The following is a 13,957-nucleotide window of genomic DNA, read 5'->3' as shown; positions in this document are numbered from 1 at the left end:
GTCTGTGTCCTCTTTCTGAATGCAACGTGTGCATCCTGTTTGTCAGTTGAATTTGTCTAAACGCTCAATGTAGTGCCTATATACATGTAAAATACAAACAAAACATCTCCTCTCCTTCCCCCAACTCCTCCACCTTCCCCCCAAAAAAAACAAACAACAACAACAAACAAAAAAAAACAGAAAGTTGCATGCAATAACATTTAGTATAATTATCTATCTATCTTTATTACATACTTGCTTCAGATATTGTAGTTTCCAACAGACTTCTCCTAAATTTGCATATTGCAGACTTCTGTGTGTTCAATTCAAATGAAAAAGTTGCCTTTAGACATGAAATTTTCCTGGCCAGTATGTAGATGATAAGAGAGAATATAAAGAAATCTGAAACAGGTGGCAACTTCAAGTTCCGTTTGGATCATCTTGAATTTTCAATTTTTATTTTGTGTGTTAAGCAAAATTTGTTATTTGTTATATTTTTTTTGAAGCAAACCTAGGAACGAAATATCTTTGAAGAACGAGATAGGTGTGTCTATCTATCAATGTGTGGACTGAATGAATGGTATGGAATATGTCAATTCTGGCAGAAGTTTTTTAATTTCTAATTAAAGCTAATACAACTCTTAACCTTAACTTGCTCTTAGCATGGTCTTCAACATGCCTTGCATACCCAAACAATCCTCTGCTTGCTTTCCATAAGGTTTAGATTGATGTGCAGCAAAATGAAGTATACAAAGCAACTTCTTCAGATAGTTTCAGGCCATAAAAATTTCAAGACAGGAGATAGAAGTACAATTCTCTCTAGTTACAAAGTACAGTAACACACAGACAGTCTGAAAGGATAGTTTTAACAGTTATGGAAATGTGTTTTTTATTGTTTTTCCTCATTTTTTTTTTTAAAGTTCATATGGGTTTCTGCCTCAGGCTTTGTTGAAGGAAGAAATGCAGACTTTTCATTGGAAAAAAATGTGTATTTTTAAAAAGCAGTTATCAGCTTCTTTCATGTCTCTGTTTCTAATTTTTAATGGTGGATTGAAATTAAATTAAATAGAACCCAGTCAGCTGTTGTTTGTCTTGCTATAGATGTATTTTTTTCCCAGTTGCACTGAAATTAGTTCAGAAAATCACAGATTTATTTCAATAAAAGTAAAGAGGCAGTTATTAATTTCTTTCAGAAGTCAAATAAGTTCTCTCCAGATTTCTACCTCTTGTCCTGTTTGATCCTTACGTGACCTGATAAGCAGAATTATTTTGTTTCAAATAACACCTGCCTGAAGAAAACATCCTATTATTCTATTAAACAAACAGACAATTGCATATATTTCTTTCTTAAATGTTTACAAATATTTAGTTTGTACATCAGAGAACCTAGCTTTTATTGGTCACGAAGAATACTCATCTATGTTTGCATCAAACTTGCATCAGCACTCATTGTTATATTACCATGGTTATATTATTATTAAACTTTATCTTGTACTTGGTTGCTAATCAAGAACAACTCTAGCTAGCAGTCCAGATGTTTAACAAAAATAACACGGCTTTGTTTTCTGTTCTAACTCAGCAAACAGTTACTGTACCTTTCTTGAGCAGTAAGTTTTTTGCTGTTCTTTTTTTTTTTTTTTTTTCTGTGCAATGCATTTGTCAGACAAATTCATAGGGCTTGAGTTTTCTCTGGTTGTATTTTCACGGCAAGGTGAATGTTACTACAGTGAAGTGCTAAAGATGGATCATCAGAACTAGAGAGGATATATTTTCAACCACATCATTGTACACTTTTTAAATGCTCAATTTACCTTGAGTTTTTATTTCATGTTTATATAACAGTATTATGTACTGAAACCAAACTGATTTCTGCTAATACAGCTCTGTCAGTGAGTTATTTTTTTCAACTTTTGGTAATTCGGAACCTTCATTTTGTTAACTCTCACTGCAACCAGGAAAGAATAAATGGGGTTGCTATTAATTTTTAGCACTTCCTCAGGTTTGGTTTGGACAACCTGTGTGACCTCTGTTAAAGCATGTCATGTCTTTTTAAAGTGTAATGTTAATAGCTGCTTCCGTTTTTTTTTTTTTTTTAACCATTTTTTTTTGTACATTGTATCAAGATTTGTGCTCTTGGTGCTATACAGTGGCCTATATTGTGAATGACATCCAAGAGAAATATCTAGAAGATGGTTATAATAGAACTAATAAATAATATTTAATTCAAGAATCAGATGGAGACTTTCTCTCCTCACTGTTCAAAACTCAATCTGAGATTTATTTATTTATTTATTTATTTATTTTCCCTAGAAAGTTCAAGGAAAAAGACACTTAGAGCTGCCACTAGCTATGTCTTTTGACCTGATGGTAAAAACCATTACTGGTTGGTAGGCTAGGCAGAAGATGGATGTGCTCAATGTGTTCAAGGGAAATAGGGACCCTTGGAAAGAGAGTGTTCACAAATGTATGAGAAGTAACTGAACAGTTTCAGAAGTGGTCTGAAATACTTTCTGTTTCTAGGGAACATCATCTTTTTATGCAAATATTTAATATGTGAAAATGCTCTTATTTAGAAGATGGTTATATTTTTAATTGCGAAGATTCATTTTCACTTTTGAACTCTGTATAGTTGCTCTATTTTTTTTTTTTAAAGATACTTTACAAGGCATACCAAAGACATTTTCAAAATCATTTCTCCTAATTGTCTTGAATTCAAAAAAAAGTAACAGGAAAATCAAGAAGATGAGTTTTTAGATATGGATTTGATTAAATAATTATGAATATAAGCTTTAATCAATAGGAAAAAGATAAATTCTGCACTAAGAAGAATATGATGAACATATTATCTGATGAATGGTCTCTATAATTTGATAAAAGAAAAAATGACAGAAAAGGAAGACTATTTAGTGTTTGGGATGTTTGAATGGAACTAGACCTGAGAGAGTAATTTGGTAATAGATGGACTTTGGACAAACTCCTTAAGAAAACAATTTGCAGTGGAGCTGTTTAACAAACAACCAAACAGAGACAGTAATGTCTACCTGAACAGGAGAAATTTGCATTAAATGCAAACATGACACCAGTCTTGATCTCAGAAGCTTTGTGATTCTGAGGGGACCGGTAATAGACATCTACAGAAGCAGTGAAGAGAGGGAGAAGGAAGTATTTGGATAAAGTTAATAATCACTTCAATTCATGTTAATTGGTAATGCTTTGTTGAATTCCTTCACATAGTGGAGGATGGCCTGCTGAGTCCATCTTTAATGACAAGTTTGAGTTGGCAGGGACATTTGAGGTTAAAAACTCAGGAAAAAGAAAAGAAAGACTGAAGGTATAGATCCTGAACTCTTACCTATATCTCGACTCACTGAGTTGTGATGGCAGCTTAGCGAAGATGAATTGACTTTAAAAAAAATTAAAAAAAAAAAAAAGTCAGTCTTCTGAATCTTAAGCAGAACAGGAAAAGAAAGAAGAAATGCACCGAAAGACATAGGAAGGGATGAAATGAGAAAAGATTGTATTCTATCAGTACTGTATATTTTTGACTTCATACTTCAAATGTTAATGTCTTTCAGTGCTTTTTAGTTTCCTGTGTTGTATTTACATGTAGAAAACATCAGATATGCTGAAAATTTGTTAATTGATGTTAAATTTATGATTGCATTTATACAATGTCTAAAGAACTTAAGCCTATAAAATATAGGAGAATAGTGAAACAAAATATTTCTTTATTAGTTTTATTTCTTTGTATAAAAATGTAGATCAGTAAGCAAATGTATGTCATATAAACGTATATTTGTCATATATTTCCCAGAGGGCTGTAACATGGCATTATAGTCTTCAGATTGGTTTAAATGTAAAAATAAATTCTTTAATTAAATTGAGCTCTTTTTTATTTAAAGCTGTCTTTTGGGGAGATATTGCCTTAGATGATGAAGACTTAAAAATCTTTCAAATTGACAGGACAATTGACCTTACGCAGCACTCCAACGAAAGACTTGGCCATAACACAGGTATGATATTTCAGCCTTGCTTTTAACTTATTTTTCTCTTATTTACTTATAATAAGTTCATCTCTGTTTTTAAGTGCAGAAAGTCAGTGGATAATGTTAGTTTATGAATATAAACTTATATATAATGTTATTTTATGGGTAATATTAGTTTACAGTTAAAGAAATTATTCAACAAGTACTACAAACTTGTTTAAGTGAAGCAAAGGGAAAAGCTCAAATTTATTTTTTTCTGCATTTCTGATTGAAACAAACAGAAACAAAAACAAACAACAACAAAAAAATTGTAGAGCCGAAGAGCAGAAGCTGGGAGGAACCTCTCTGCCAGTCCTCTCTGCAGGTGGTCATGTGGGAAAGGAAGCTGTACAAAGCATTGCTTTCAGCTCTGCAAGTTCCTGATAGCAGAGCTGAGATGCCCTGTGGAGAAAATGTGGAATCCTGGAGGCGAGACTGGGATTCTTGAATTACAACACCTCCTTTTGCTCTTTTTTTTTTTTTTTTTTTTTATTCTGTTGTTTAATCCAGATCTACACATTGATCTAGAAGATGCACAAGAACATTTTTATCCTTTCTAGAATTTGAATTAGAATGTAAATTTGTCACATTAGTGCCTGACACTGAAACAAAGGCAGTGTTTTTTTTGAGATAGAGAGATAAAGAGATATCATTCCCGTGTAAATATATATGTATATATGCGTGTGAAAACATAGTCCATGTGTAAATAGATGTCTACTTAGTGTCTAAAAATATCCATAGTTTCAGGCTGTGATTTGTAAAATCATGACTGTGAATGTGTAAACTTTCAGGATATGGTACCAAAAAAATTATAGTGGGAAGGTGTGAAAAGGAATATTTATACGTAGTAGCAAATGCATAAATGCATTTCTGAAGTTTTTCTATTAAGCATGGTCTATTTGTTGCTGAACTCAGTTAATATTAACTTGATGATTCCTAGTATGTGAAAATAAGGATCATTTTGAGGAATGACCAGAAATGATTTTTCATTTTTGTAGCATTTTGTAGCTTAATCTTTCAGTATTGATAAATATATATACATGGCATATTTTCACTCTTTGAGTATGTGATTAAACTGTTATTATAATAACTTGAAAATTTATTTTATTTCCCTTTGAAACCGCTTGTTTCTTTAAGCTAGGATCATCTCTGATCTTGTCTAGATTAAGGCTGAATATTAAAAAGTCATTAGAGCCAGGGGTTTCCTTCTTCCACTTCACCTCAAACAAATGTTTTTAATTGACTTTGGAAGTATTTCAGGCCCCATTTTTGCAGGCAATGTAGACAGCAAGGTTCTTAAAATGGATGCAGCCATTTCTTTGATTTCTTTGATTTCTTTGGCCTGCTGACTTTCCTTTTTATTTTTCTATTCTTTCCTTTTAACTGATTTTTTTTTTTTTTTTTTTTTTTTGGAACAGTTGTATTTATTTATATGTTCTACTATTTAGCTTTCTTTCCTTACCTGTCTTGAGGTGCATTATCTTTGCATGTTACAGTATCCTATTCAGGATATTGACTCATCCTACTGAGGATTACCTCCATTTGGATCATATTTGTCTACCCTTATTGCACAAGGGGGAATCTGAGATAATCAATATAAATGGACTTTGGAGAACAAACTCTGCTGAAGTTAATGTTTTGGTACTGGTTCTCAATGAACACTCTACAGTTTTGATTTTTCTAAAACAGAGTTGGAGAAGTCTTGTTTTAAGCTTCACATATGTGTATTTTTCCCAAGTTTATCACATTTTGATATATAAGTTGGCCAGTTTTCGAAAACTGCACAGTATAGTGTGCTTTTTTCCCCCTTTAATTGTCAATGGAAGAAATTACCAACAACTAGCTAATTAATATTAGGTAACAACTGGAAAAGGAAGGTAAAATGGTGGTTCAATAGAGAACAAATTATTAGATTATTACCTTCCTTACAAATACAGTGAAAAATACATGATTGATTTCTGAGCACTTTATGCTCCTGCTTTGTTGTTCTGCTGTTGACCTTCAAGAATATAGGTTATGTCAGGTAGAAAGTTAAAGTACATGGATATAAACTATCCATATTGCATTTTTCACTGGAATGACTAATTAAAAGTAGTGAGCTAACAGGCTCTGATTCACATTTTTAACTGCTTGTTTTGGTGAGGATTATCAGCATGGATTTCCAGGACCAGATACTTTGTGAGCTTCTCACTGTGGCTCTGTCATTTTTTATTTTTTTTTATCCAACACTGCACAAAATAATTGTAAATAAACAAATAAATAAACAAAAACAAACAGCAAAAGTGATAAAATTGCTGTGTATGAATGCGAATTGCCAAGAGTATCCTCCTGCTCCTACTTGAAGCATGATGAAGAAGATACAGCAAAAGAGATTTATTTATTTTTAAACAAATTTTTCAGACTTTGGTTTGGCAAAGACGTAGATTATTCATATAGGCCAGATTAGTTAAGTGAGATACATTTTCTTCTTTAGTTTTTCATGAAATGGATTACACAGGTTGCTTCATTCAGTAAATAATGTTTTTGTTTGCTTGTTTGTTTTTCATTCCTGTTATGTCTATTAAAGTTGCTGGGTTTTAGGGATATTTATTTTAGATGTTTTTTGAATCTCCAGCTATCTGCCTTTCTATGATATGAATGTTAGCATCAGAGACATTTATGTTAATAATGATTGATACAAGCAATGGAATTGTTATAGTCTCTGTAGTATATAGTATAGTTAACCATATTACTTGTTGGGAAGGAATGTGTTGAACTATTACCTCATCTATCTAAAATGTTTTAAAAAATTTGGAAAATTTTTCTCAAGGGAGCAGGCAACTATGTGACAGTGTAATCCAAATAATTAGACACATTGTTACTCACTGAGCAGCCACATGAACTCATTTGCCTTATATGGAATGATTTCACGTTGCAATTTAGTAAATATATTTTCCACATATATATTGAAAATTTTTGTGGGAAATTAGGAAAGGTCTTTTCCTAATTGGCAGTTGGAGGTTTCAGTGTCCTTTCATTTCTATTTTACTTTTGCTGTTGTACAAGTAATTTGAAAATTCTGTTCTATGACAGATATTGGATCTTAAAATATAACTTACTACAAACTTCTAAAAACCACAAAACCTTCTTAACGATTCTGATGATTTACTGGTTAGTGTGGTGTTATCAATATTCTTATTTGAGGCTTACTGTTTTTTTCAAAGCCACTTGTAACCACAAAAGAATCAGATATGAAGGCGGTATATATCATGCATTAAATGTACACACTAAACCTGGAAATGTGGTACATTTCTGGAAAAAAACAAAACACGATACATGTTATGGTCGACAATTTGTTAGCTTAATTTTTCTTGTTCATTGATTGCTAAAATAACAGATATATATGCCTGTGAGGCCTTATTGAAATACGCACCAGTATGTGATGTTTCAAAGCCTTCAGAGTGTGTTGCAAATTCATTTGCATGTTGACAAACAAGCTAAAACTTTCATGCTAAAATCAGCCACAATAAATATTTATCATTGTTGTTTGTTTTGTTTTGTTTCTGTTTTGTGTTGTTTCTGGTGAAACTTTAAATGCTTCCTATCACGCTTTCCCTGAAATGCCTTGATTGTGGCATGCATTCAGAAAATTTTTGTGAGAGTAGGGCTTTTAGCTGTCAATCAATATAGCTCAGAGGATGTCAAGGTCACCAAGAAGAAAAAGGCTTCAAATAATAATTAAATGATGTAATTGTCATGACTTGTCTGAATAACAAAGACATGCCGGCTTACATTCTGGAATGCGTATTAGAAAAATTTTCAGCTAAAAATGTCTTTTTGTTTCATTGTCTAGAATACTTGAAGAATTTGTATGCAAGTCATTGAAGTATGTTAAACTTCCTTAAAGGCACATTGCAGTTCTTACAGGATATTTCCTAATCTCATCTGGTTATATAATTGCTGTAGGTGTAGGATTCCATGTTCTTATTTTTTTTTTGTAATATTTTTTTCTTTTATTTTTAAAGGTGGCTTTGGAGAGCATGGAATGTCAAAAAAACGAGGTGCCCTCTATCAGCTCATAGACAGGATACGAAGATTTGGCTCTGGTATTTTCACTGTTTAAATTAGCAGGTTACCTGATGTGATAATAATTTTTTAAATATATATATTTTTTAACATTTTAAAGCCTCTCGGTATGGGCATAAACAAACTTTAAATAGTTCAAGAATAGTAATGGAGAGATTACTATTACTATCTTCATTATGTTTCTTAGAGGTCCATTTCCAGTATCAGATCTGGAAGCTAAAATACGTATTTTTTCATCTCATATTAAAAATTCCTTAGCTGCTTAGTATATTTATCTTCACATTTATAAGTTTAAATGATATCAATACAATGTCTGCTCAGTACAGGTAGGCTATGCTGCATAGGTGCTAATTTCATTGTATTTTTTCTGGATTCAGGTGGGACATTGTGATGAGTCACACAGCATTTGAAGCACTTATGTTATGTTATGCTGAACAAACACATCATACTTTTGTCAGTATGAATGTAGTTGAATTCAGCATGCGAAGTCAGTGAAATCATTTATACTGGTCAAGTTCATTCATCATTTTTGGTGTGAGGAGATGTCAATTTAACATCTTGATACCTCAGCCTCAAAAAAAGGAAAATATGTAAAACTGTAACTGCCTTTGCAGTTGTGTTCTGATATATAAACTTAATTCTTTATACAATATTTTAGTAGTGCATAAATGCTTGTCATCTTTTACAAGAATTTGGAAGGAATTTCTTACTACTTGTAGTTCAAAAGAAATTTGATAGGAATTTTAAATCAGAAAACACCTATTTTAATCTGTCAGATGATTCAGTAATGATTTTTCTTCTGCTGAAGTTTCTATCTGTGTTGTACACTATTGTGAAATTCTCATTTACATACTTAATGCAAGGGTAAGTTATTTGCTTTACCTGTGTGCATATTTTTTTTTTTTTTTTTACCCTGCTACTTTCTATATAATTTCTGATATAAATTATAATTTGTGTTAATTGTTATAAAGTTAGACTTTTCTCATGCATGAAGAATTTTCTCCCTATGCTGCATATGCTGTAACTTCTTCCCTTTTGTCCTTTGGATGTTCCCAGCCTTGGAGCCAAGGCACTGTACCTCAATCCTGCCCTGGAGTCTTTCATGGTCCTTACAGTGTAGCCTGATGTACCCAGTAACACTTAAGTGGAATTGATATCACAGAGGGAAGGTGTACTGTTCCATGAGGAGCAACAATTTAATCCCACTGAGTAGGGCTTGTTGGCTGCCTTTCAAGTGATCCATTTTAATCAGCTTTCCTCATGTCCATACTGACTTCAAAATTGCTTCAGAAGAAGACATCTATCCTTATTAAGTGTTCAAGTCCTTGTATAGCTATTCTGATACTCTTCTGTTGTCACAGAAGTTTCAGCTGATTTGAGAGAGATTTACCTGTAATGGGAAGGATGGTGAATAATCTCAAAATAGTACTAATTTTTTTGGTCTTCCAAATTCCAACCATGAGTAATACTTGTATTATTAATAATTAACAAATAAGATTCCAAAAGCTCATTTGTGAAAAATGTGTATTGGCATCCTGCAGTGTTGTATGGTTTTTATGAAATTGGAAGTCACATTTTCATCTGAAAATGTGTCTACTGGTAACAGCCACAGGTAGTGGAGATCAGAGGTGGAAATGACTTCTGACTTTTTCCATGTGTTTGCAACCTGCTTTGCAAATAATTTATCTATTTTTCCTGATAATTCATGATAATAAAAGCCAATCTAATACTTCAAGGACCTCTTCCTGTCCATTGCTTTAAGGCTGGTTATGCTCTTTATTTTTCCAGATCCTGGAGTAAGAATGAAAGGGACAGTAAATGTTGTGATTACTTTGGATCTGTTCAAAGCCATTTCTTCTTTGCTGGAAAAAGAAAAAACACACATTTTTTTAAATGATTTTTCTTTTTTATTAAATGAGACAATGTGCATGTAATTATGCTGACAATGTGGCTAAATTGATAAGTTTATGTGCACATTGTTACTGTACAAAAAATGAAGATTTAGCCTCTCCATTTCAAGCATTTCCAAGAAATCAATAATGATAGACCATTGCATAACAGCAGCATCTTACTTTTAAAAGACGTAGAGAAATAATTTGACTTTGACTTTCTAGACAGTAAAGATTTGTGTTCTCCCTTTCGTGTTCTCCCTCTTCTCATTCAGTGTTTTAATTATCATTACAGGCTTTGAGCAAAATAGTACATCTAAAGGAAGGACTACTACAAAATTCTCAGGGAAAAATGAGAAGAACCGATTTCCCAGAGCTGCCACATCACGAACAGAAAGAATATGGCCAGGGGGTGTCATCCCATATGTAATAGGTGGAAATTTCACTGGTAAGCTTTGTTCTTTCTATAAAGAGAAAGAACACGATTTTTTAAAAATATATTTTATTTTAAAGAAAGTCATAGTATGGAAATCAATAGAAAGATTTCTGTTGGATCAAGCCTGCTGTATGTCTGTTTTGAAAACATTAGTCACACTTTAAAAAAAAAATAAAAAATTCCCAAAGGCAAGCTATGTAATAAAACTATTCAAGTATATTATAGAGAGGGAGGACTATTTGTCTCTCTGATTTTACATGTTTGTTTTGTAGGGCCTAAGTAACAATGTTATGGAAGCTGTTTTATATATAAAAGTAGGATATTTATATATAAAAGTAGGATATTAAGTTTAAGAATAAAACAGATTTAACCGGTGTAACGTGTTCTACTAAACTGATTTGAGTCATCAAACTGATTCAAATGTGTTTTGTAATTCCTCAATTTGGTTTTCAGATGGGTACACAAACATATATAACAAAAGACTGACATCAATACATATAATTCTTATTAGAAAAATGTAGAAAAAAAAAAAAAATATTTGCTTTCCCTGAAAAATGTAAATGTGTCAGAATCAGTGTGGAGGTAAGAAGTAATATAAAATGAAAAGAGAGAGAAAAGGAAAACGAGCAAGAAAAGATATGCGGTAACATCTTATTATGTACAATAATACAGGAAGCCAAACGAAACATGCAAGTCCTCATACACTGTATGCATATGTCTACAGAGAAACCAGAGACCTTCTTTCCAAATCAACTGCTACAGTAAAATTTTAAGTGTGGGTATTTTATTTGCACAGTATGTGACCTTTGCTTTAGGATTACCAATTTTTGTAATAATGGTAGTAAACTAAATAAAAAATGTACCTGTAAAACATTTTACCTTTTTCATAATAAAGGATAAATCCTAAAGGTTGTCAAGCATTTCTTAAAGGTAAAAGAAAAGGGCAAGGGCAATATAGGATGAAATAGCCTTTAATTCTTAGGATCCTGACATGATTTGAACTCAATATTTTTATAAAATTCTAGATTTTTTTTTTTTCTTTAAATTTAAAACTTTTTCTTAATTTCAATTTCAGAAAGGCTTGAATGTAAAGAAATGGGTATTGGTCACTGCTCATTATAAAATCCAGATGCCTTGGTTAATGTGCCTGTTGACATGGCTTCGGATAAATCGGTCTCCAGATTTGAAGTCTATAGGAATTTATCCATTCCTTTATCTTTCTGGCTAGATAAATAGGAACTAGGGATTTATTTATTTATTTATTTACTTTTAATTTGTTGTCCACTTGTTAATTTCATGTAGGAAAATTCTTAGTAAATATTATGCTAATGCAGGCATGTAAGCAACACTAGATTTCTTCTGTTGTCTTCCTCTAGTGTAACATAGCTGTGCTTTTTATTGCAGATTTTATGTTTGCTGGAGTGTTTCAGGCAGTAGCGTTCCCCTTGCAGGCAGATATGTTACGGCAAACTGATTGTCTGAATATCCCTTTATTTGGAGGTTGGCAGTATATGGGACTGCTGGGACACACAACTTATGATCTAGTAACTCCCTCCAGGCTTATATTCTTAATATTAAAATCTGGTTTTAAGGAACAAGAAGCAGTTAGAAAAGTATCCCATTTCATGTCATGCCATTCTTTCAGGTACCCAGCGTGCCATGTTCAAACAGGCTATGAGGCACTGGGAGAAGTACACGTGCGTTACATTTATTGAACGAAGTGATGAAGAAAGTTATATTGTATTTACATATAGGCCATGTGGGTAAGTGCATATGCATGTTAACCAATACACAATTTCAGTGTTTGGCCATGTTTCTCAGCTTTGCATTTATAAGTGAATACATATACTTCACAGGAAAGTGAATAGACAAGTTACTGCATTTAAATAATATGTGTTCTGTGTAACTGTAGATTAACTGAAAGCACTTACTGTAGCTTTTTGAAGTTATGCCTTTCAGATATTTTTAGATAAAACTATCTTGCTAGCTATGTGTAGAAGATATTTTTATGTTTGACTTTCCATCATACTTTATTATTGTTCTAAAGTTGTTTATGGCTTATTGTTTATTTCTTTATTTGTAGCTTTTCTGCATATCACATGTTCACTGATGAATTAACTATGAACATTTATTACTTTTTCTTTTTCCAGCTTAATTGTACTTACTTGTAATTTTAACTCTTCTGTTGTATTGACTGTCCTTGACCAGATTTGTTCAATCCATACATTCATGACCGTTTTGCACATTCCTTCTTCTATGTCACTGTTGTGTAAAAATGAACAAACCAGGTTATATCATTCATTAGTGTAGCTTTCCAGCAATCAGTGCTTTCCATCTTCAAATGTTGCTGCTCACAAATGCCTAAGTCAACTATGTTTGTTTATTGCATTCAGAAATCTTAAATTAACACAGCGGTCAGTGAGCTGCCTGAAGGCACCATTTTTGTTCTTCAAGTTTCCCAAACTCACTACCTGGAGAAATACTATATTTCTGATAGTCAGCTTCTGTTTGGGATGTAGGCTCCAAACTGAACAGCTGTCTACCTTGCTGACTTTGTGATCAATGAGCACTTTGCCTGCCTACTTTTTCATTTTTATGGTATAAGGTCATTAAAAAAAAGTTTTTGGGTCTCCTTACATTGTAGGTATGATCCTGAATGTGCTTTATTATAGCCCATAAGATTACATGTTGACTTGTCTGCTTAAAACACCCTTGATATTTTTCTTCAGGTGCAGAACAACATAATAAAATCCATCCCTAGGCTTTTCTTTTTTTTTTTTTTGAGAAAGACATCACCTTTGCCTTGGCAGGTCTCTGAGCCACAGACCTTTTCAACCAGGGAGCGTACTCTGGGAGTGTGCTTGTGAACTTGCTTTTCATGTTCTTGTGCTCATATAGGGCTGCTGTAGACCCCTGTTACAAACAGTGCCAAATAAAATGGTCTTCTGTTCTCAACCAGCATGTCTATTCTTCCTTAGTTAACAATGCAACTTGTGAGATAATTTTGGGGGATACTGACATATCGCTGGAAGAGAAATGGGAAGCAAAGAATAATAATGAAGGTTGTCTACTCTTGGAGATGTAGAAAGCAATGTGAATTGAAACAGAAGAATGTGAGAGATAAATGGTCACAGGTACTTTAGGAAGTATGGGGATATCTACAGAGTGTCTCATTAAAAGAAAATTCCACAACTTCAGTGTCCAGAGCCAAACTGCAGAAAAGCTCCCCATCCAAAGCACTGACCCTTAGATTGGTTGATGCTTCATGAGATCAAGTCACTTCAGGGTGAAGGCTGGATTATAATCAATTTAAAACAGAAGGTTGGAATATACTCAGCATCTACTTTCAAAGTCACAATTATCCTTTACAGTTAATGTTGTTTTATTGGTGGATACTTCACAAATAACAAAAACCTGATGAAGGCTGTAAACATTTTAGTATTAAGAACAAGGGAAAGTGTGGCTGTGAGCAGTCTGCCAGTGATGAAAAAGCCGGGCTAAGCAGAATGGGCAGTTGAATGACTTTCTTGGGGCTCTGAATCCATAAGCCATTTTAGGAAGTG

At 32.9% G+C, this 13,957-nt stretch overlaps 1 protein-coding gene across 4 annotated transcripts in view; it reads left to right on the top strand.

Annotated features, from left to right (window-relative positions):
* TLL1 (tolloid like 1) overlaps positions 1-13,957 on the top strand; it is a 127,634-nt gene that overhangs the window by 52,008 nt on the left and 61,669 nt on the right. For 3 of the 4 annotated variants that reach the window (XM_013108632.5, XM_072037334.1, XM_038178459.2), the window contains exons 2-5: positions 3,882-3,992; positions 8,009-8,089; positions 10,254-10,406; positions 12,040-12,157. In XM_013108632.5, coding sequence (XP_012964086.3) covers positions 3,882-3,992; positions 8,009-8,089; positions 10,254-10,406; positions 12,040-12,157 — 463 coding nt within the window. The remainder of the gene's footprint in view (positions 1-3,881; positions 3,993-8,008; positions 8,090-10,253; positions 10,407-12,039; positions 12,158-13,957) is intronic. The other variant, XM_072037335.1, reaches the window with a different exon arrangement.

This window comes from Anas platyrhynchos, chromosome 4, assembly GCF_047663525.1.
Source record: "Anas platyrhynchos isolate ZD024472 breed Pekin duck chromosome 4, IASCAAS_PekinDuck_T2T, whole genome shotgun sequence".
In the NCBI taxonomy this organism is placed as follows: Eukaryota; Metazoa; Chordata; class Aves; order Anseriformes; family Anatidae; genus Anas; species Anas platyrhynchos.
Note: the sequence above shows the minus strand (reverse complement) of the source record. Positions and strands in the feature narration are given on the sequence as shown.